The sequence below is a fragment of the Suncus etruscus genome, chromosome 17, assembly GCF_024139225.1.
Source record: "Suncus etruscus isolate mSunEtr1 chromosome 17, mSunEtr1.pri.cur, whole genome shotgun sequence".
NCBI lineage: Eukaryota > Metazoa > Chordata > Mammalia > Eulipotyphla > Soricidae > Suncus > Suncus etruscus.
In genome coordinates this window covers 23884849-23908154 of record NC_064864.1, presented here as the reverse complement: position 1 = coordinate 23908154, position 23306 = coordinate 23884849, and the positions used below count along the sequence as shown (strand labels likewise).

Here is a 23306-nt window from a genome sequence, read left to right as displayed (position 1 = left end):
GTGGCTGTGCTAAGAACCTCTCCAGTCTAAGTGCTCTGTGGGGAAACTCAGGGTAAACAGGGCAGCTGCTTCCTGATTGGCATCTCTGAGGAGAGGCCCTGAAGCAGGTTCCCCCAAGGGTGGAGAGGAAGCCTGGGGCCTCCATCCATATAAACACCACAGCTATCCACCTCCCACAGGGACCTGGAGGCTGAGATTCCCCAAAGGCTTGTTCGAGTGGGTGAGTCAAAACCCTGGTTTTCTGGGTCATACGGGGTTGCCAGGATTTAGAGGGGAGGCCTCTATATGGATGACTAGAGTCAGTCATGGCATTCTTATAGCGATCTCAAGGTGAGCTTGCAGGCACCCCTATATACCTTCTGGTGACTCTAGGCCAGGTCCATTCCCACTACCCCCTCCACTGACCACCATCACTGACCAACTTGGGGTGGCCCAGAGATAGCTGTCTGCTCAGAAATAGCTCCTGGCAGGCACAGGGGACCATATGGGACACCGGGATTCGAACCAACCACCTTTGGTCCTGGATTGGCTGCTTGCAAGGCAAACGCCGCTGTGCTATCTCTCCGGGCCCCAGAGATGGGTTTTCATCACTTTTGTTCATCCTCAGGAACATGATTCCTTCAAACCCAAGGAGTTTCAGAAAGTCTCCAAAAGTAAGAGATTGAGGGATAGAGGGGGTGAGTCTGGGACCACATGTCTCTGGAGTGTGGGATTATTCAGGATTGTCTCCAGGAGACACAACTTCCCAGTGAGGTTAAACAGAGTAGTATGTGCCTCAGGGTTGCACAAGTTGCCAATAGATACTATGGATCTGTGCTTATCCCAGGACCCTCCACCTCAAGCCAGAAGAACATGGTGTGAGATTGCAGAGAAACTGGGACTGTCTGAGCACAGTTTGTCTCTTCCAGCCCTCCTGTCTGTGCTTGCCATGGCCCAGGCCCTACGTGTGCCTGAGGCATGAAAAGCACAGAGAGGGGCAGACCACTTCAGGCCCTTACATGAGTCCTCTCCCTCCTCGCCCTTCTGCAGGGGAGCAGCTCAGCAGAAGCCATGTTGTTGTGCACTGTGACCCTCTCCTTCCTCTTGCTGGCAGTTCCTAGTGTCATGTGCGATGACAAGGATTCTTGTTCCGCAAGCCCTGGTATCCCTGGCACCCCTGGAACCCATGGCCAGCCAGGCAGAGATGGGAGAGATGGTGTCAAAGGGGACCCCGGACCTCCAGGTACAGGGCAGGAGATCACATACACAGCTGAGGGACACGATTATGTCTCTGGAATGTCTGTCTGTCTGAAGCTCTGGTCTGGGTCCCAGGTCCAGTGGATGCTGGGTAGATGGTGGATGGATAGCAGGGGTGGATTTGGGTGTTGGGTGGGTGCTTGATGGACAGAGGGTGAGCAGTGGGTGAATGGCAGTCTTGGAGACAGTCTTTGAAGTGCCCACAAACCCTCTGGTGACAGTCACATTGGTCTCCACCCAGATATGGTCTGTAAACAATGTGAATCTGAACTTCCCTCTCTCTGCAGGTCCCATGGGCCCCCCTGGAGGCATGCCAGGCCTTCCTGGGCGTGATGGGCTGGTTGGAGCTCCTGGTTGCCCTGGAGAACGTGGGGAGAAGGGTGAACCGGGTGCAATGGGCCCTCCAGGTAAGCAGTTCGGGGTATGGGTTAGAGCAGGCCTGTCAGAGGTCCTCCCCACTGCAGGAGGGAGGATATGGAGCACAATAAACCATGGCCATCTAAAGGGCATGCTGCTTAAGGCCGGAGCAGTGGCGCAAGTGGTAAGGCATTTGCCTTGCATGCGCTAACCTAGGACAAACCACAGTTTGACGCCCTGGTGTCCCATATGGTCCCCCAAGCCAGGAGCGATTTCTGAGTGCATAGCCAGGCGTAACCCCTGAGCATCACTGGGTGTAGCCCAAAAAAGGGGGGACATGATGCTTAACTTGAGCAAGCTTTAGACATTGAAGAATGACATAGTGATGGGAGGCAGAGAGCTGGCCACAATGAGGCTTGGATGCCTGAAGTGCTGCAGGCATCGCAGGGTGCTGCCGAATCATGGGGTCAGGGCACTGGAGGCATTTCCTAGGAATGAGGTGCTGGAACATTCTGAAATGGGTGTGAGGTTATGGGCACTAGGATCCAAATAGGTGGCATGGTGAGAAACCCCCAAACCTGGAGGATCCTCTGAAGTTCTTCATATCATCCAGACCTGTCTGGAGAGTCCAGAGAAACACATGGTGGTGAGTGCAGGAAGGGGCCTGCTCAGAAGCCAGAACGGCCCACAGAAAGAAAGCAGACAGAGCCAGGAAGGGCCATGGTTGGGGAGAGGAGCAGAGCAGCGTCCAGGAAGTCGGGAGACATTTTTCTTCATAGACCTTGTGCCTTGAGGCCTGTGGGCGAGCCAAGGACAGTGCCAGGGCCCTGCTGGGCACAGGTACAGGTCTCTGTTGAGTTGTTCCTGACTTGGGTGGGGTCTCTCCAGGTTTTCCAGCTTACATGGATGAAGAGCTACAATCCACACTCTACATCATGCGACAGCATATCATGCAAACCAGGGGTGGTAAGTGAAGTCCTGGGGTATCCTAGGAAAGGGAGGTCTCCTATAAGATCCCCTCCTCAGTCTGGTCAAGCAGGTGACAGCATGTGGATATTGGGGTAGGAGTGATCTTTTCTTATTTTTTTTGTTTTTGGGTCTCACCCGGTGATTCTCAGGGATTACTCCTGGCTCTGCACTCAGAAATCACTTCTGGCAGGCTTTGGGGACCATATGGGATGCTGGAGATTAAACCTGGGCCTGTCCTAGGTTGGCTACATGCAAGACAAATGCCCTACTGCTGTGTTATCACTCTGGCCCTCTTTTTTTTAGTTTGCTTTTGGTTTTGTCTTTGGGCCACACCTGGTGGCACTCAGGGATTACTCTTGGCTATGTGCTCAGAAAACGCCCCTGGCTTGGGGGACCATATGGGATTCCGGGGGATCAAACCACGGTCAGTCCTAGGTTAGCACGTGCAAGGCAAATGCCCTATTGCCTGCGCCACTACTCTAGCCTCAAGGGTCCTCTTTTTTTTTTTTTTCTGATATTCTTAAATGACCTCAAGGAGACAGATCAGCCCTCTGTCTCCTGAATTTCCTGCCTCTCTGACTTCTCTTGAACCCAGGATTGACAGAGTCTGGCACATTTAAAAAAAAAATTCAACGAGTAATCACCAGAGAGATGAATAATGACAAGAATGGTGAGCACACAGAGGGCAATTCAAAAAGATTAGGACTGGAAGAGGGAGGAAGAGAGTTGCAAGGATTTGAGAGAGAATTCCCCCATGCAATCCATGTGAGGGAAAGGGACTTAGAAGAAAACAGATTGGTTGCCTAACCCTAACCTCTCCTCCAGTCCTTGCTTTGCAGGGGTCCATGGTGGAAGTGGGAGACAAAATCTTCTCTACCAGTGGGCAGTCGGTCATTTTCGAAGCCATTGAAGAATTATGTGCCAAGGCAGGAGGCCGCGTTGCTGTCCCCAGGAACTCAGATGAGAATCAGGCCATTGCCAAAATTGTGACGAAGTACAATGTTTATGCCTACCTGGGGGTGAAGGAGGGCTCCAACCCTGGGGAGTTCTTTTATAGTGATGGGACCCATGTAAATTACACCAACTGGTACCCAGGGGAGCCCAGGGGTCGGGGCAAAGAGAAATGCGTGGAAATGTACAAAGATGGGCAATGGAATGACAAGAGCTGTGGGCAGTACAGACTGGCCATATGTGAGTTTTGAGCACACATCAAATCGCAGGATAGGTAGAGGTCTGCCTGGCTCGCCAGTCTCCATCTTGAGACCCACCTAGCCTATGAGATGCTGGTATTTCTTATCAACAAAATTGACTTGTGGCTCTTACAGTTGAGGCATTCTTTGTCTCTACGCTCTCACTACCATCACTAATCAGTCTTATATCTTCTAATGCCCCTGCTCAATGCTACACTTCTAGGCAGTTCTCCCTGGGCCCTTGAAAAGAGATGGAGACTTCATTCTTCCTTTCCCTGCTCAGTCTCTTTATTGAGTGATGCCACTGTGAGGTCCAGGGATGGCTCCCTCAAAAATCACACAAAAGGGCCTATTTGGGGGGACCCTCTACTCTTTCTTCACAAGCCAGTACTACCCAGCTTTAGCAAGATTTATCCTTTATAATTAAGTATGATCATAGGAACAGAAAGATTTCTAAGAAGTTCCCAGTGTGTGGTTCTAAGGATATAACCCCACAATATGGGGTTATCCAGTATTATAGACCTCTGGATAATAGCTGATCAGTCTTTCCAGGTCTGAAAACTAGGTGGTACCCCAGCATGATGAAGGTGACCCCAACCCTGGTTATTTACATGTACAGTCCACTTTCTTGAATCTCGGAGGGTCAGTTCAAGTCCTTGACCTGAAAGAAAATCTCATGCCCAACTCTAGACATAATCCATGTAACTTCCTGCAGATATGTACTTTCCCCAAGTTATTTCAAATCTCAGGAAGCAGCTTAGTCCACTTTTTATTGGAGCATATACTGTGTACCAAGCATCTTGAAAAACACTTCTAATACATCTTCTGAAATGTTATTTAATCAGCATGACTTTCTTCTTGTTTTGCATAAGACAGGAAAACTTTGAGAAGTTAACTATTTTTCAATTTAATCACAGTAGCAGAGACTGGATTCAAATTCTCCTACCTAGACCGGAAGCTCAGGTTCATCATTACCCTCATCCTTTAGCTAAATAAAGATGATTTTATTGTCATAATTGTGACTATATCATGAACTTAAGAATATGTTATAAAATATCGCCGAAAAGAGATGATTTAAGTGTAATAAATTATTATACAATTATAAAAATAGAAAAAGAGTGTCCTTTACTTTGGTTCTAAAAAATGATCCATTTCTGTTGTTTTCATTTTTTTTTTATTTTTTTGGGTTTTTTTTGTTTGTTTGTTTTCACACATGCTTACGCTCAGGATTTATTCCTGGCTCTATGATCAGGGATCACCCCTGGTGGACTTAGGAGACTAGATGGGGTGCTGGGTTGACTGTGTACACGACAAATGCCCTACCTGCTGTACCATCATTCTCTACCCCCACCATTTCAAGTATTTTTTATCAATTAGTTTGATTGTAGTACTGAGCCCCCATTTATCTGAAATAGAAGATTCAAACCTCAGCATATCTGTGCTTCTTTTATTGGATGGGAGAACAATCAGCTCACCTTCCTCATACAAGCAAATAGGGAGCTACATAATCAACTAGAAGAATCTATGGGAATGAGGTAGAGGAGAAGAATATGCAGGTATTGGTGATGGTGATTGGCTGCAAGACACCTTCAGATCTAAGTTCATGTGGTCCATTTTGGTGGTAAATCCTGCCTTCCATCACCCCCTTGGCCACCTGGATATCTGATAGCTCGCCATAGTGGCACTCAGGGCTTTATCCCTGGCCCCCATGAGCCCTCCCTATTTGTTATTGTTGATATATAAAAACTTTTGATTTAGTTTTTGTTGGTCTTCACCTCTTTGAAATATATTCCCCCTAATATTTCTAGCATCATTAATTCTCTTATAATTTAAAGATATAATGTTAAAATGATTAGTTTTACCTAATCCCTATGAAGTTTTTTTTCTATTTTGATGCAAAATCTAAATTTTTCCTTTTTAAAAAATAAATGATATTCTGTAAATTTTAGTCGTCCCATATTATAAGTTGTCAGTCAACACTACAGTGTGCTCACAACCACAAACCTAGTTTTTATTCAAGTCCACACAATTGACCCATTTACCCATTTTACCCAAACCCCTAACCCTGTACTCAAACTTTCCTCTGTATCTGAGTTTCTGTTTTTTTTTGTTTTTCTGTATTTCACATTTGAATGAAATTTCACAGTATTTTACTTATTGCGTGTAGCAATATTCCTCTCAAAGTCCCTCCATATTACAAATGACATGGCTTCTTTTTATGACTAAATAGTATGCCACTTGGAACACTCTGAAAAAGCATTTAGGAGGCATTTAGGGACCATTGCAAGGGATATTAGACCAACTGAGCTGAACGGATCAAAGCAAGGACCCAAGGATATAATGCTGCTCTGGACCTGCTGGCTTGGGGACTACCAGGGTGGCACTCAAAAGTGCTCAGAGGACTCCAGGGCTACACTAGTGGTTCTCAGAATGTCATATATGTACCAGGGATCAAACAAGGGTTGGGTGCATGCACAACTTGCATGTGGCTCTAATCTCTGCACATTCTTATTTTGTTTGTTTTGTTTTTGGGCCACACCCAGCGGTGCTCAGGGTTTACTCCTGGCTATCTGCTCAGAAATAGCTCCTGGTAGGCACGGGGGATCATATGGGACACTGGGATTCGAACCAACCATTTTAGGTCCTGGATCAGCTGTCTGCAAGGCAAACACCGCTGTTCTCTGCACATTCTTAGCACTCCAAATCACATCTTTTTATTCATTGATGGAGACTAATGTTTTTATATCTCAAAGATTACACACAGATGGGGAGAAATTATTTACCTAACACTCATCTGATAAGGGGTTAATAAAAAATTATATAAGGCGCTGATTGAACTTTATGAGAAAAACGCATCCAAACCCATTAAATAATGGGGAGGAGAAATGAACAGAAACCTCATCAAAGAAGAAATAGAGATGCTCAAAAGGCACATGAAAAATACTTCACACCACTAATCATCAGGAAGATGTCAATCAAAACCACAATGAGAAACCATTTCATACCACAGAATTTGGTACATAACACAAAGAACAAGAACAACTGGTGCTGGCTAGGATGCAGGGAGAAAGGGACTCTCATTCACTGCTGGTGGGAACGCCATCTGGTCCAGCCTTTTTGGAAAACCATACAGACATTCCTCAAAACATTAACATTTGAATTTCCATATAATCCAATAATATTGCTCCTGGAAATATACCCTAGGAGCCCAAAAACACAATGCAGAAAAGGCATCTCCACTCCTATGTTCATTGCAGCACTAGTCACAACAGTCATAATTTGAAAACAATCCAAATGCAGAGAACAGATGAGTGGATAAAGACATTCTGGTACATCTATACAATGAAATAATATGCAGCTATTAGAAAAAATATGAACTTTGCTTATACATGAGTGAATATGGAATGTATTATGCTGAGTAAAATGAATCAGAAAGAAAGGGATAGACATAAAATTATCTCACTCATTTGTGGGATATGAAAAAAAAAAACATAGTATTGTAACAATACCCAAAAACAATAGAGATGAAAGCCAGGAGAACTGGTCCATGATAGGAAGCTTTCCACAAAGAGTGGGAGGAGTGCAATTAGTACAAAGAAGGGACTACTATGAAAATAATAGTTGGAAATAACCACTCTGGACAAGAACTGGGTGCTGAAAGAGTGTAGAGTAATATGCATGGTACCCCTTTAGTAACATTATTGCAAACCACAGTGCCCTAAAGGAAAAGAGAGAAAGAGAGAGAAGAAAAATGTCTACCATTTGTTGGAGACTCTTTGGCATAACTAAAAGCCCTTTTTACTAAAATCAAAATGGAGTCTCTGAAAGTCTGAGCAAAAGTGCCTACGTGACAATTAGCAGTAGCTGCCAGCCTAAGCAGCTAGCGAATGTGGCCTTTGCCCTTGGACCTAAAGAAAAGAGGAGTCACTGCATACCTCAGAGCTAGGGGAGTCGACCACAGGCACCAAGATGTTCCCATAAAGATAGAGGCTGGTGGGCCTGGGCAGAGATTAGATCTTATACTTCGTTGCTCTAAGACGGTATGGGCCTCATGATTGATGAATGCCAGCTTCATGATGTACAACCTTGTTAATTTTGAAAAAACAAGATGTGCCTGTGGAAAGTTACAATTATTGCCCCTTTCTCTTTGTTTGGCCTGACTATAAAAGGTTTGCCCCCTCCCAGAATAAACAGACTCTTGATCAGAACTTTTCGCCTTGAGTCTCCTTGTCTTCCCAACCCCTCTTTTCTTTCAGGCCGGAATCCTCTTCGTGACTCGGGAATAACTGTTGTAGTCTCCAGTCTCTCCCACGGATCGGGATTGAGGTCCCTGGGGGGCCGCAACCATTGAGGCAAACTGGGATGGGGGGAGTTGGGGGACTGGGGACATTGGTGATGAATGCACTGGTTAAGGGATGGGGAAACACTGGATGACTGAAACTCAACCAAAAACATCTTGTAACTGTGTATCTCACATTAGTTGAATTAAAATTATTTATTAAAAATAAAATTTTTAAATGTTAAAGACTTTTTTTTTTTTTTTTGGTTTTTGGGCCACACCCTGTGACGCTCAGGGGTTACTCCTGGCTATGCACTCAGAAGTTGCTCCTGGCTTCTTGGGGGACCATATGGGACGCTGGGGGATCGAACCGCGGTCCATCCTAGGCTAGCGCAGGCAAGGCAGGCACCTTACCTCCAGCGCCACCGCCCGGCCCCATTAAAGACTTTTTAATCTCTTGGCTATTAAAAATAATGCTACAATGCACATGAATGTATATACATTTTTAATGTTTTAGCTCATTACCCAAAAGTTGTACAACCGTATCATCCAATTATTCCATTCTTATTTATTTACTTATTTATCTTTGGAATCTTTCTATTGCCCTCCATGAAATTTTCAGACCACTGACAATAAATGTAGTGGCTACATTAACTTACATTTCTCTCAACATTATATAATAGGGCCCTTTTCTTCAGATCCTCTCTAATACTTGCTGCTCTGGTCTTTGTGAAAACTGCTATTCTAACAGATATGAGGCGCTGTCTCATCATGGTTTTGATTTATACCTCCCTGACAATCAGTGATATTGTACTAATTTCATGGACTTGTTACTCATTTGTATGTCTTCTTTGGAGAAATTTCTATTCAGACCCTCTGCCCATTTTTACAATGAATTGTTAATACGTTGCTGTTATATGAGTTCTCACATATTTGGGATATTAATCCCTTGTCAAACATATGATTGACAAGTATATTTCTCAAATGTAGAAACTTGCTTTTTCTATCTTGGTTATAATTCTTTGGTAGTTGAAGAAGCTTTTTAGTTTGATGCCATCCCATTTGTATCTGGATTTTATTTTGGTTTTTGTTTTGTTTCCTTGCTTTTGGTCAATCCCACTAAAATGTCCTAAGATCAGTATCAAGAAGTCTAACACATCTTTTCTTCTTCATATTTTGTGATTTCAGATCTTGTGTTCATGTATTTATTTAGTACACTTAGAGTGAACCTTTCGTGTATTATATTTGTTACATATAATATTTTGTATTGGACCAGAAACCCCTATAATTTTTTAAGATAGTTGACTACATGGCAATTTTGAGTGAGAGGTAATGAGTATATAATGAAAACACTGTCAATGTTTTGCTACTGAAAATATTGCTCACTTTGTATTTGTAATAATTACCTTTTATCAAGGTAAAATCTTTTTATAAAAGATTTTTATAAACTTTTTATCAAGGTTTATCAAGGTTAAAAAATGTTTCCACTTTTTCCTAATTAACTGAAATTTATGTTATGAATATGATTAAATTTTATCATATAACATTTTGTCATATTCTTTAGTCTAACATTAAAAAGGGTCAAGTATGAGTTGAATCATTTTCTATTCCCAGATGCTGGTGTCTAGAGCCCTCAGATAAGAAAAAGAGGTTCTAAGTGCGTTATATTTTAAGGTTACAGAAATTCTCAGAGAATCCACCATGAACACTACCAGGAAAGCTTATTCAGCGTAAGTGACTTGAGCTAAAGAGGAGAAAGGAAGCTAAACCTCTTAAGTGACATTTATCCTCTCATGGTGGAAATTACTACTTTCTTTCCTCTCCCTATAAAATAAGGGCAGGCTGTTCTATCCTGTTAATCTTTGCAAATAGAGATACTCAGATTATTTCACTTTTCCTGATCCAGTCACTTGAGGCAGGATTGAGGCTAATTCTTTATAAAATTGCTAATGTACTAAAGCAGCAGAAGCCCAAATTTGTTTGAGGCATGAGGGGCAGAAGAAGGTAGAGAACAAAAATGTGCCCAGGAGGACTCTGGGGCAATGTGGGTTCCTGCCACTTGGAAGGATTTTTCCAGTGGGTGTGTGAATGTCGAAGGCAGGTAGTCTAGCTGGGTTTTAAACTCGTTTAAATCCATGGTCTCCATTGAATATGTATCTTTCTATATCTCTTTGCTTGCTTGCTTGCTATTTCAAGCTTGTGCTCTCTCCTTCTAACCCCTCATACAATGTTAGGGTCCAGAGTCAAAGGATGAGAGCACATGATTGAAATAAAGCAAAGCAAGACTTGGTTCTGTTTGCCCCAAGATGGCTGGCCAGGGCCACCTCCCACAGGAGGTAACCCTGCCTGGGGTCATAAGTCAGGATAAATAGGAAGGGATTGAGGAGGTTCTAGCTTCTGTTGATCTTTAAAACAATTGCTGCTGTCTAGGGTACCTTCTTGCTGCTTCCTTGTGTCCTTTCCAGAGAGTCTATCTGGTATAAACAGAGGTCTCAAGGGGTATTAAATGGAAATTTAGGCTTGAGAAAGAGAAGTGATTCTTGAGCATAGAGCCAGAAGTAATCCTTGATCACAGTCTGGTGTGTCCCTAAAACAAACAAACAAACAAATAAATAAAAGTAAATCAAGCTTGAGCCAGAGAGATAGCATGGAGGAAGTGCGTTTGACTTGCATGTAGAAGGATGGTGGTTCGAATCCCAGCATCCCATATGGTCCCCTGAGCTTGCCAGGAGCGATTTTGGAGCATAGAGCCAGGAATAACCCCTGAGTGCTGCCAGGTGTGACCCAAAAAGCAAAATAAATATAAATAAATAAATAAAGCAAGCAAGCTAAAGAAAGTCTGCTTTGTAAAAGTCTGGGAAGAAATTGAAGAAAATTGTATGAAGAAACATTTATATTATCAAATATGTATATTATTATTAAAACATATATTAGTTTTGAAATCAGGTTAGCTGCTAGTTTAGTACTGTACATAACTGTATTAACATTCTTCTCTCTCTTTTTTTTTCCCTCTGGTGGTGATAAGGATCTATTCCTAATTCACTCCTCAAAGGGTAATTCCTAGAGGTACTTGGGAAAACATGCAATGCTAGGAAGCAAATTCAGGCCACTTGCCTACAAAGCTATATTCTAGCCCAATGAGTTATATCACGGGGGTCTCAAACTCGCAGCCCGAGGGCCGTTTGCGGTCCTCTGTACAACATTTTGTGGCCCTGCCCTAGAGGAATCTTTTTTTGTTTTGTTTTGTTTTAGTTGTTTGGGTCACACCCCCCAGTGTTCAAGGCTTACTACTGACTTTGCACTCAAGGATCACCCCGACTTTGCTTCCTGCGGCCCCCAGGTAAATTGAGTTTGAGACCCCTGCTCTAGCATATATTAAGACTCTTAGCCAAACTTGCTACATATTAAATTAGTTATTTATATGGATTCATTTTTATGTTGAAACATTTTTTGCATTCCTGGTTCACACACACAACTTGGTCAAATGGCTGTAATCACATTACACTCTATATCAGGAACAGCACTTGTATTAATTCATGAGTACTCACTAACTCTATTACATAGATGCTATAATTAATGACCCCTAATTTACAAATAAGAATATTGATGCTCATAGAGCTTAAAGTATCTTGACAAATATCATGTAGCCAGCTCATGGCATAACTGGACTATCCATGTAGGAAGTCAGATTCCAGAGTCAGTGATTTTTCCCACTGACACATGACTGGACTTTAAACATTCTGTTTGTTTGGGGTTGGAGCAATATACCAGGTAAGGTATTTACTTTGCACATGGCCAAGCTGGGTTGATCTCCGGCATACTATATGGTCTCTCCTAACTCTGAGCTCAGAGCCAAGAGTAAGCCCTGAGCACTACTAAATGTAGTCCCACATACCTACCCACAAAAAATATATCCATTTTTTTGTGGGTTTGTTTTGGTTTGGTTTGGGGGCCACATTGGTGGCACTCAGGGGTTACTCCAGGCTCTATACTCAGAAATCCCTCCTGGCAGGCTCATGGACCGTATAGGATGTCAGGGATCTAACCGGGTTGGCTACATGCCAGGCAAATGCCCTACCTGCTGTCCTATCTCTCAGGCCCGTTTATTTATTTGAGGGCCACACCTGGTAGTACTCAGGGACCATTCCCAGCTGTATATTCTAGCAGGGGTCCTCAAACTTTTTAAACAGGGGTCCAGTTCACTGTCCCTCAGATCATTGGAGGGTCTGATTATAGTAAAAACAAAACTTATGAACGAATTCTTATGCACACTGCATATATCTTATTTTGCAATGAAGAAACAAAAACAGATACAAATACAATATGTGACCTGCGGGCCATAGTTTGAGGACCACTGCCTAGGGGTCTCTCTCAGGGGTGCTTAAGGAGCCATGTGGTACTGTGGATTGAAACTGGGACTTCCACATGGGACACAGGTATTTGGTCCTTTTGGCTATCACTCCAGCCCAAGACTAGAGTATTTCTTAGTAAAGTATATGTGCTATATCATTTAATTATCCTAATATTAGTGGTCACCAGAGACTAATCTCCCATGATTAAAGAAAATCAGACCACCACTTTACAGGTTAAATCTGCACTTGCTGAAATTTTCACAGTCCAGCTCCCTTCACATTTCTAATAGGCATATGGCCAAGCCAAATAGCAAAGGTTGTTTATGCCACTCTCCTAGTGGGAGGCTAGTCAAGAGCAGCAGTATAGAAACTTAGGAGAAAAAGAACCAAAAAAAAAAAAAAATTCAGACACAATGATCCAAACTACCTGGCCAGGTTGATGAAACAAATTATATTTTTTTTAATTTTGTTGTTGTTGTTGTTGTTGAGAACTGGTTTAGCTAAATGATTTTTAATCCTAGTTTTTTAAATGTTGCTGAATTGTTTACTTGTTCCTTATTTTTACTATCTTCACAAATATCCATTTGTTGAGTAAAATTGACATTTTTTTCCAGAGGACTAACCGGCTCTTTCTTGGCTTTTTTTCTCCTGTGTTTGGTCATTTTGATGAAGTGAAGATGAATTTATTTGCCTGGTGGCCAGTGGAGAAAACTATGAGGCACCTTAATTAGACCCAAGAGTTTCTCTTATATTTTTATCTCCACAGTGAACTAGCTTGTGTTTAGCTGAGATGTGTTTTCCTCTATCTTTTCAACTTGCCATAAACAACAAGATTCAATAGTAACCATCACAGTGGGAAAAAATAACATGAATTCAAACTCCACAGCTAGGAGAAGATAGCCTAGGGTTCTAGAACATCCTATTCTAATTGTCAGATATTTTTTTAAATCTGTGACATTCTCACCTCAAGCAGAATCTCACCCTTTCCCAGGCCCTCTGAACCCTGCATTCTCCTGCTCCTCTCTTTCCTCTTTCCCAAGCCAGCCTTCCTCTAAGCCCGCAGCATATATAGGGTCCTGATTTAGTGTCCTGCTCTCTGTTCCAAATGCCTGCCCTCTGGGAAGTGTGCCATTTGCGGTATGGGGTGAATGTTCTTTGTCCGGAAAGCGCCCTTTACCTGACAATGGGCACACACCTCTTCTTAGTACTTCCTTTGAAACAGGAATCTGGGAGGGCTGCCAACAGCGAGAGGGACTGAGTGGACAGGGCTGACGACCCTCCAGAAAAGGAAAAACCAATCAAAAACCGGGTTCCTGGGGAGTGACCTGATCCCCGGGCCCCCCACGAGGGAAAAAGCAAAGCTCTCTAGTTATTTGATGAGATGGAGTGTTTGAAAAGTGAGTTTAGTTTTGAGTGAGGACGGGAATCCAAGTGTATGCCAGGGATTTGAAAAGACCCACTTGAGCAGGGCCTGGTGATAAACACTGGACACTCATGGAAACCCAGGTTGGGAACTCTGAGGCTGGTCTGGGGTCCCCTCATGTGCTTAGCTGCTGTCTCTCCCACAAGTTCCCTGCAGAGTCACCAGGACTGTGCCTGGACACAGGAGGTGAATTGGTGTAGTTCTCTCTGGCCACAGGAACATAGAAGCTCTGCAAAAAAGGGCACGGGGTGAGCTTTAGTTGACTCGAAGACTACTTTGCAGACATATATGATTCATTTATTCCCTAAAGGTTTACTGAGCATTTTGCTCAGTAAATAAATATAGGTTTATTGAGCACTGCCTGTTCCAAGTTCTCTTCCAGGTATGGATACAGTCTAGGGAGGGCACTCCCTCTTCTAATAACGTTTTGCTCTAAATTCTGTCTTTTCTTCTATCTAATTATTATTTACTGGGTATCTGTTCCATAATAATTTTATCCAATCATCTGTTCTTTGGACACTTGGGTTGTTTCCAGATTTTAACTCTTGTGCATAGTGCTATGATGAACAGAGAAGCCTAGATATCTCTTCTAAAAAGATTTTGGTCTTTATGGGTAGAAAGACAATTCTATAGAGACAAATTCCAACACAATAAAGCGAAGAATTACAATTGAACAAGAATGACTGCTGGAATATTTTTGGGAAAAATCCTTTCTCCGGAGATGTTTCAGTTGCAATCTAAATGACAACAATTATGCAAACATAGAGCAGAAGTGTTCCCAGCAAGAACAGCTAGAGCAAACACCCACATTCAGTTCCAATCAAAAGTTTCTCCTGGTGCTTGACCCTATCACATGCCCAAAGATTTTTGACAAGTAACAATGTTCTGAAAGAGAAGGGAGGAATGAGATCGTTCAGTTGGTAGGTCTTTCATCTGTACCCCAATCTCTCAGTAAACTGAATAAATGAGGGGGGGGGGGGCTGGGCGGTGGTGCTAGAGGTAAGGTGCCTGCCTTGCCTGCTCTAGCCTTGGATGGACCGCGGTTCGATCCTCCCATGTCCCAGATGGTCCCCCAAGCCAGGAGCGACTTCTGAGCGCATAGCCAGGAGTAACCCCTGAGCGTCACTGGGTGTGGCCCAAAAGCCAAAAAAAAAAAAAAAAAAAATGAGGATGTGGTGGTTCCCTGGATCTAGTCAGAACAACAGATACAAAAGAGTGAATAAGTGTGCGAATGCTCTTGCACATAAGATGACACCCGACTACTAACCCAAAACAATGGTGTTCCCATCTTCCTCTTTCCCATAAATCTCTTCTTTTGATATATAAAAGTCTACATGGATCCTACTCCACCCTGCCCCACCTGGTTGAATGGGTATTGGTTTCATAAAGAAAGAGGCAGAGAGGGGCCGGGCGGTGGCGCTAAAGGTAAGTTGTCTGCCTTGCCTGCGCTAGCGTTGGACGGACCTCGGTTTGATTCCCCGGTGTCTCATATGGTCCCCCAAGCCGGGAGCAACTTCTGAGCACATAGCCAGGAGTAACCCCTGAGTGTTACTGGGTGTGGCCCAAAAACCAAAAAAAAAAAAAAAAAAAAAAAGAAAGAGGCAGAGAGACCTCTAGGTGAAAAGCCACTGACTTCATGAACTTTCCTGACTGGCTTGGTTTATTCATCCTTGCCGCTCCCTTGCTTCTTCAAACCCATCTGGTTAGGGGTTAGAAAAACAGCTCCTAGGGTGATCTCACAAACTAGGGGGATATATTTTACACTTACATTCTGGGTGAACTGGCCATGATATTACTACTGGATGGACTCTGCTGAGCTACAATTCTAGGAGACCCAGGTCACCAAGTTGCAGAGGAAATGACAGTGGTAATAGAAGGTATTCAGGGAATTCAAGCAGAGACCTTGCCCAGCACTGTGCCAAAGACCTGCCAGCAGCCCTAGAGAATGGTCTAGTAAACAGAAGTTCTAAGGATGGTTGTTTATTAATCTAGGAATGAAGGCCAGTCTGACATTGCCCCAGCCACCAGGCTCATTGGACCCATCACTCAGCCATCTGAAAGAGGCTTGGCCAGAAGGACTAGCCACAACCTCTGATCTGAGAAGAACCTAGTAAGTCTTTTCTGGGGGAGGGATCCTGGGTCAAGAGTGGCTACTTGCCTTGTTCTGGGTGAGGTCCAGACAGGGGTCTGGATGCCACTCTGACATCTGGCCTCAGGTGTCTATGTCCTTCCTGTCTTTACCTGCACTGCAATTTGAGGAAATCTTTGGCCAAAGGGAAAAATGACAGTGGGGTGTGGATGTCCAAAACAAACTTTGATCACCAGCATAATAAAGGGAGGTGACAGAAAGAGACAGAGATATATAGAGATGAGAGAGGGGGAAAAAGAGATAGAGGCAAAGAAGAAAAAAGAGATCCAAAAAGTTCCCTTCCAATTAGCTAATTTTCACCTTCCTTCTATCCTGGAGGAAGATAGTGGTTAAGGGTGCTGACAAACCAGGGTGTTCAAGGGTGGGAATGTGATTACGCAGCAAGGCCTGGACCTTGGTTTAAGAGGTCAGGGCAGTGCAGGGACACCTTCTGGTAAAGGCTTTTTATGGTTTGTGAGACAAGGGTCCAGAGAGGTAAAGGTCTGGTTGGAATCTGACAGCCACATGGGCCGTAGATCGGGGGGGAAAAGGCACACACAATCCTGCCAGAGAGAACCTGAACATACATCCAAGGAATAGGTATTTTGGGAGCCTGGTCTGATTAGCAGGAAAAAAATCTTTCCCAGGGGAAAACTCAAACCAAGAGAAGGAAATCTAAGATTCATCAAGGACCCTAGGATGACTCTGTTCTGAGGCTCAACACTCTATATTAAACCCCCAGTATAAAAGAGAAGAAAAAAAGAGAGAGGCAGACAGAGACAGAGGCAGATAGAGAGACTGCAGAAACACTGTGTGAAAGATCAAAAAATTTCATAAACCGGGGCCAGAGCACAGAGATAGGGTGTTTGCCTTGCATGTTGCCAACTGACCCAAGTTCGATCCCCGGCATCCCATTGGTTCCCTGAGCCTACCAGGAGCAATTTCTGAGATCAATGCCAGGAGTAAGCCCTGGGTGCTTCCAAATGTGGCCAAAAGGAGTCATAAACTGTTAAGTATATGGAGACTTTTTATATTTCTCCTCAATATTCGTTTTCCTACTTGTTTCCCACCTACGACCTTCCAGGTGGTGGTGCTGTTCAGATCTTAATAAATAGGTGATTAGCTGGGCAGTCAGGGTCCTTTTGGGCAGTTGCTGGGTGGCCTCTTGGTTTTGTGGAGCTACTTGTAGGCTGACAAAGGATTCTACTTCCAACCTTCTCGCCTTTTACCTTCCTGTCTGTGTGGATTATTTGCTGCAGATAGATATTACCAGGATTGCTTCCCCACCCTGGGGGACAGGGGAATGGGAATTGCTTTCATGTTCTGGGAGCTCTTTAGAGACCAGGCCTCAACCAGTCTTGGAGAAAAAGTCACACTTCAATAAACCAGGTGCCAGGTCCCAGTCAAAAAGGGACTTTTGGGAGCTTTGTTGGTACAATGCATAAGGCCTTTTCCTTACATGCGACTGGACCAGGTTCAATCCCTGACATTCCATATAGTCCCCTGAGCCCCAGCAGGAGGAATTTCTGAGTGTGCAGAGCCAGGAGTAACTCCTGAGCATTGCCAGGTGTGACCCCCTAAACAAAGCAAAAAACAAAAAAAAAAAATGGCCTTTGTGGGAGTTCAGCATTTAGGGAAAAAAAAGAGAAGTATGTTGCCTTGGCCTCAAGAAGAGAGTTGAGAAAGTGAAGAGCAAAAGTTCCCCCCAGGTAAGCCCCCTTTGCTCCTGTGCCAGGCCCCCAAGATAACATTAATTAGTCATTTCCAGATCCCCAGGTTCAGAACTGCTTCACTCACAAAGCCTGTTCCCTCAGGACATCACAACCCAGAAGGATGGGTGCTGAGCACATCCCTTTTGTCCTTTCCTTGGCCTTTATTTCAGTCCATCTTCCTGGGAACCAATCGGGAGGGACTTGGAGTCCTGGCATGTTAATATTGCCCTCAGGGTCCACAGCCTTGACCAGAGTTGGCCCACACCAGATAGATAGAGAATGCTGCCAGCAATAACTGGGAGTGATTTTCCCTGATTTTCCTCCATTCTAAGGTAAGGACCATGTTTCTGAGGCCCCCACTTGCTTTCTTCCTACTGTGTGTGATAACAACCTCCTGTTCCGAACCCCAAAACTGTGAAGACATCCAAAAGACCTATCCAGTGATTGCCTGCAGCACTCCAGGCCGAGATGGGCGTGATGGACTTAAGGGAGAAAAGGGAGAGCCAGGTATGTTGCAGACTGCAGGGCCCCACCCCCCGACACGCAGACACCCTCTTTCTCTCCAAGTCAAAGGCTTCTTGGCCTTCAGGATCCCACCTCTTCACACAGGGGGTGGTATGGGTGATTATCTCTAGAGAGGGGATGTCTGCTTATTGGGGGGGCTGAAGCACAGGACAGGCCAAACCCTGGGATGCAGAAGGCGCTTTGTTCTTGGGATCGCCACTAGCTCATTGCTGGTTTCCTGGAGACTCTGAATGGAGGATTTTGCATTTGCAGAAAGAAACCCAAATGTGACCAGCAAGCCCCCAGGTCACATTTCCTTGTTCTTTCAACAGGGCAAGGGCTCAGAGGTCTGCAGGGCCCTCCTGGGAAACTGGGGCCCCAAGGAGTAAAAGGGGATACCGGGAATCCAGGACCCAAGGGTAATAAAGGAGATCGAGGAGATTGTTCAGGTAAGGGTATCCCCTTGGTGCAATGTGGGCTGGGGTGTCATAGAGGGGTCCCCTCTTTTGATCTCCCTAGATAATGCTCTACATTCAGACCTGGTTTCAGATCCCCATCAGGGGCTTAAAGGATTCCTTCCCATCCATGCCTGAGTATATCAACTCCTCGAATTATGCTCAGTTTTGCTCAGTGTAATTTATGATGCTATGTTCAGGAAAAAAAACTGATTCCTCCATTATTCTTCTGGAGCCTGACCTAGGCTGACCAGGGTTCAATCCCCAGTACTACAAAATGTTCCCCTGAGCCCTGCCAAGAGTGATTCCTGAGCACAAAATCAGGCGTAAGCTCTGAGGACCATCAGGTGTGCCCTCATCAAAATGTAATGTTTTAATAAAAGAGAATAGGGGCCGGCGAGGTAGCGCTAGAGGTAAGGTGTCTGCCTTGCAAGTGCTAGCCAAGGATTAGAACCACAGTTCGATCCCCCCCCCATTCCATGTGGTCCCCCCCAAGCCAGGGGCAATTTCTGAGCGCTTAGCCAGGAGTAACCCCTGAGCATCAAACAGGTGTGGCACAAAAACAAAACAAAACAAAACAAAAAGATAAAAATAAAAGAGACTAAAAACTGACCTTTTCTTATAATAAAGTCTTTCAACAGGTGAGTATGTGACCAAAAAAATCAGAGTTATAATTAAATAGCTATTATTATTAATATTAATGAGTATGATCATTAATATTAATGGTGATCTTAGCTATTATTACCATTTTATTCCTAGTTATACAGCAATGGTTCATATCATGCTATTATTATTATTATTATTATTATTATTGCTTTTATTAGTAGCTATGAAGTTCATGAAAGTTACTATATTTGGGTGTTTGAAATTCAGTTCTTTTCCCTTTTGCTTCTTTTTGATTTTGCATTGTTCTGAAAAAACCATATTCTTTTTGTTTGCTTGTTTGTTTGTTTGGGCCACACCCAGTGACGCTCAGGAGTTGCTCCTGGCTATGCACTCAGAAATTGCTCCTGACTTGGGGGGCCATATGGGATGCCGGGGGATCGAATCTCGGTTCGTCCTAGGCTAGCACCAACAAGGCAGACACCTTACCACTCCGTGCCACCGCTCCGGCCCCTGAAAGAATCATATTCTTTAGAAAGCTCATTGTTTTCCATAGAACTCTGCTATCTAATGCAGAGTTTTTCTCTCAAAAAGTGTCCTTCTGGGGCCAGAGGAATGGTACAGTGGTACTGTATTTGCCTTACATGCGGCTGATCCAGGATGGACTTCAATTTGATCCCCAGCAATCCATATGGTCCCCCAAGCCAGGTGCGATTTCTGAGCATCACCGGGTGTGACCCCCAAAAAAACTCAAAAAAAAAATAGAAAGTGCCCTTCTGTCTTCTGTTTTGTAGCTATGGAAACTAAGTTGGCTCTTGTAGAGCAAGAAATGAAGAGCCTAAAATCAGAACTGGTAAAAGTCAAAAGAGGTAAGTGTGTTTTTGGACCTCTGATGTATGGTGGCCTCCTTGTGGGTAGAGTGGAGGAGCACAGCCAGGAACACATTCAAAGCATTCAATTATACATAGTCAATTCAGTACCTATAAAAATACACAAGACATTTTTAAAAAATAGACCTATTGTTACTAAAAATGTATAGCCCAAACAGCCAAAGCAATCCAAAGAAGCAATACAAAGAAACAAGGAGGATGAGGACTTTACTTTCCCCAACTATAATTATACATCAAACTATAGTAATCAAGACAATGTAGTACAGATAGAAAGACTTTTAATCCAATTTTAGGAGCTGGAGCGATAGCTCAGTGGTAGGGCATTGCCTTGCATGCAGCCAACTGGGGATGGGACCCGGGTTTGATCCCCGGCATTTCATATGTTCCCCTGAGCCTGCCAGGAGTGATTTCTGAGTGCAGAGCCAAAACTAACCCCTGAGCATTGCTGGGTGTGGCCCAAAAACAAACAAAATAATAATCCAACTTTAGAGTTAGGCAGAGAATAGATGATTTCAAACTTTTTAGTTATATTAACTACTTTTGTATTTTGTTCCAAAATATGGGAACCTTATTTTTCATACTCTGGGTTTATTTTAACCCTCTTATTAGCCCCTTTTTGTGAATCTTAGAGTCATTTTTTTTCACTGATGAGAAAAAAAAATTGATGCAGAAAGTGTTGAGAATAGATTTGACACCACACAACTCAAGTGTATTGAAGACTGACCACTTGGGAGGCTGTTGGTCTGCCTTTGTTTCTTCTTCAGCAGCCAAGACTGGCTCGCTAGCTGAGGAGGATGTTCTTTTAAGGACTAATCACAGATGACACTATTTTTCGGGTCCTATATCCCCAGAGAGGAACCTTTTCTCTTGCTGTCATGAGGAGGCCCTAGGCTGAGTCAACTTCATTTATCCTTTGTAATTTCAGTGCAAAGCTTCTCATTGGGCAATCAACCTGGGAAGAAGTGGTATGTGGTCTCCAAGGAAAAAATGCCTTTCTCCCAAGTGAAGGCTCTATGTGATCAGCTCCAAGCCACTGTGGCCAGCCCCAAGAATGATGACGAGAACAGAGCTATTCAGAATGTGATCAATGATGTTGCCTACCTGGGCATTACAGATGAAAAAACAGAAGGCCAGTTTATGTACATAACAGGAGGAAGCCTCACCTACAGCAATTGGAAGAAGAATGAGCCAAATGACTATGGATCGAATGAGGATTGTACGGTGATCTTAACTGAAGGCAACTGGAACGATGTCAGCTGCTCAGTCCCCTACAAGGCTGTCTGTGAATTCCCAGCCTGAAGAGACGCTTTCTCCCTGCTGAATTCTCTGTCTCTCCAAAAGAAAATTTGATGCTTGTTTTACCTATGCTGAGTGTTGACTTATTTCTTCATGGGACAGGAGACAACCAATGATAATCCTATTTAAAGCACTATATACACTCAATACATATAAAAATACACAAAAAAACGCCGGAGTAGTGGCACGGTGGTAGAGCATTTGCTTTGCATGCAACTGAACTAGGATGAACCGTGGTTCAATCACCCGGTGTCCCATATGGTCCCCCAAGCCAGGAAGGATTTCTGAGTGCATAGCCAGGAGTAACCCCTGAGCATCACCAGTGTGACCCCAAAACAAAAACAAACAAAAATACAGAAGAAAATTTTAAAACAGACTGACCTATTGCTACTAAAATTTATGTGGGGTAATAAAACCACCAAAAAGCCAAAGCAATCGTCAGAAACCAAGAAGATGGAAGCTTCACTTTCCCCAACTTTAATTATACATGAAGCTATAGTAATCAAGACAGTGTGGTACAGTGTGGTATAAAGACTTTCAAACTAAATGTAATATAATCTGACTTTAGGGTTAGAGAATAGATGATTTAAAACTTGTTAGCGTTAATAACTACTTTGGATTTTGTTCCAAAATATGAGAACTATTGAATAGTTCACTTTAATAGGAGAATGATTTGATCTTGTTTGTACTTTTTTTTTTTTTTTTTTTTTTTTTTTTTTTTTTTTTTTTTTTGGTTTTTGGGCCACACCCGGTAACGCTCAGGGGTTACTCCTGGCTATGCGCTCAGAAGTTGCTCCTGGCTTGGGGGACCATATGGGACACCGGGGGATCGAACCGCGGTCCGTCCAAGGCTAGCGAAGGCAAGGCAGGCACCTTACCTTTAGCGCCACCGCCCGGCCCCTCTTGTTTGTACTTTAAGAACAGGAGACAACCATGCATTGAATTGTGGGGTGAGGAGAACTAACCATGGGTGTGAGGGATTCTGGTTCAGTTGTGATTAAGGACATGCTCTATCTTATAAGCACAGCATTGCTCAGTTCCATTCAGTTCCAGAAAGGGTCAAGTAGATCCCTCGCCTTTTACAGAGAGGCCATGGAGAGTAGTGAAGGGAACCACATCTGACAGAGTGGGCAGGACCCCATCATCTTTCTAGAGGTTCAATGACTTTCTCACCAAGAGTTGCTTCTACTTGGTGTTAAGTTTTTTTTTCCTGAGTGCTTTAGCATGGCCAGCCCAGCCCTGTCCATGACATGAGTTTTATTTTTCAATTGTTCATAAGCTGCACCAGTTACTAGTCTCAGAAATCCTTTGCCCTGATCAAGTGACTATGTCACTGTTCCCCATCCTTGACACACACATTCATTATCTATTGTAAAATGGCACCGAGCTATTAACTCAAAACAAAAGCATTCCCCATCTTCCTCTTTCTGTTAAATCTCTCTGTTGATATGTAAAAGCCTCCCTGGATCACTCTGCTCTGTCCTGCCCTGGTGGATTTTGTTCTGGGATAATAAAGAAAAGTCAGTTTTGGCTTAGCACTCAGAGATGACACCACAAGGGAGAAGGCACTGATCCCAGGATTCTCCTGACTAGCTTGGTTTATTAATTCATCATCACTGCCCTGCTACTTCAGACCTATCTACCTGGGGTTGGAGATTCGGTGTGTGTAGGATGGTTTCACAAACCAAGGATTTTATTTAGATTCTATAGTCATGAGAGTAATTAAGAGCCTTACCTTCTTGCTTCTCTGGTCTGGTTTGATTTACCAGCATCTTAGAGTGGGCAAATGGTCAAGTAGGCTGTGGCTGTGTCTCTCTCCATAGGGCATTGCTGATCTCACTTCCTCCGTAAGCAGCGTTCCATTCCTCCACCTGAGATAGGTTAGTGGCTCCATTATTATTAGAAATAAGAG

The 23306-nt window shown here is 43.7% G+C and overlaps 2 protein-coding genes across 2 annotated transcripts; both read left to right on the top strand.

Moving 5' to 3' along the window:
- The first annotated feature begins 1035 nt into the window (after positions 1-1035).
- On the top strand, positions 1036-3764 carry LOC126033762 (pulmonary surfactant-associated protein A-like). The gene is made up of 4 exons (XM_049790766.1): positions 1036-1222; positions 1524-1643; positions 2482-2559; positions 3388-3764. Exons 1-4 carry the CDS (start codon positions 1051-1053, stop codon positions 3762-3764), a joined length of 747 nt encoding a protein of 248 aa, XP_049646723.1. The 5' UTR covers positions 1036-1050.
- Positions 3765-15812: 12048 nt separating this feature from the next.
- On the top strand, positions 15813-21463 carry LOC126033725 (mannose-binding protein A-like). The gene is made up of 5 exons (XM_049790735.1): positions 15813-15916; positions 17979-18153; positions 18483-18599; positions 20003-20077; positions 21024-21463. Exons 2-5 carry the CDS (start codon positions 17988-17990, stop codon positions 21395-21397), a joined length of 732 nt encoding a protein of 243 aa, XP_049646692.1. The 5' UTR covers positions 15813-15916; positions 17979-17987; the 3' UTR covers positions 21398-21463.
- Positions 21464-23306: the final 1843 nt, after the last annotated feature.

What these genes read in the sequence shown, in the direction of transcription:
- LOC126033725 (XM_049790735.1), top strand. Translation starts at nt 17,988, where the DNA reads ATGTTTCTGAGGCCCCCACTTGCTTTCTTCCTACTGTGTGTGATAACA. An exon ending in GGGAGAAAAGGGAGAGCCAG is followed by an intron (nt 18,154 to 18,482) that starts GTATGTTGCAGA and finishes TTCTTTCAACAG; the next exon opens with GGCAAGGGCTCAGAGGTCTG. An exon ending in ACTGGTAAAAGTCAAAAGAG is followed by an intron (nt 20,078 to 21,023) that starts GTAAGTGTGTTT and finishes TTGTAATTTCAG; the next exon opens with TGCAAAGCTTCTCATTGGGC.
- LOC126033762 (XM_049790766.1), top strand. Translation starts at nt 1,051, where the DNA reads ATGTTGTTGTGCACTGTGACCCTCTCCTTCCTCTTGCTGGCAGTTCCT. An exon ending in GGGTGCAATGGGCCCTCCAG is followed by an intron (nt 1,644 to 2,481) that starts GTAAGCAGTTCG and finishes GGGTCTCTCCAG; the next exon opens with GTTTTCCAGCTTACATGGAT. An exon ending in TATCATGCAAACCAGGGGTG is followed by an intron (nt 2,560 to 3,387) that starts GTAAGTGAAGTC and finishes CCTCTCCTCCAG; the next exon opens with TCCTTGCTTTGCAGGGGTCC.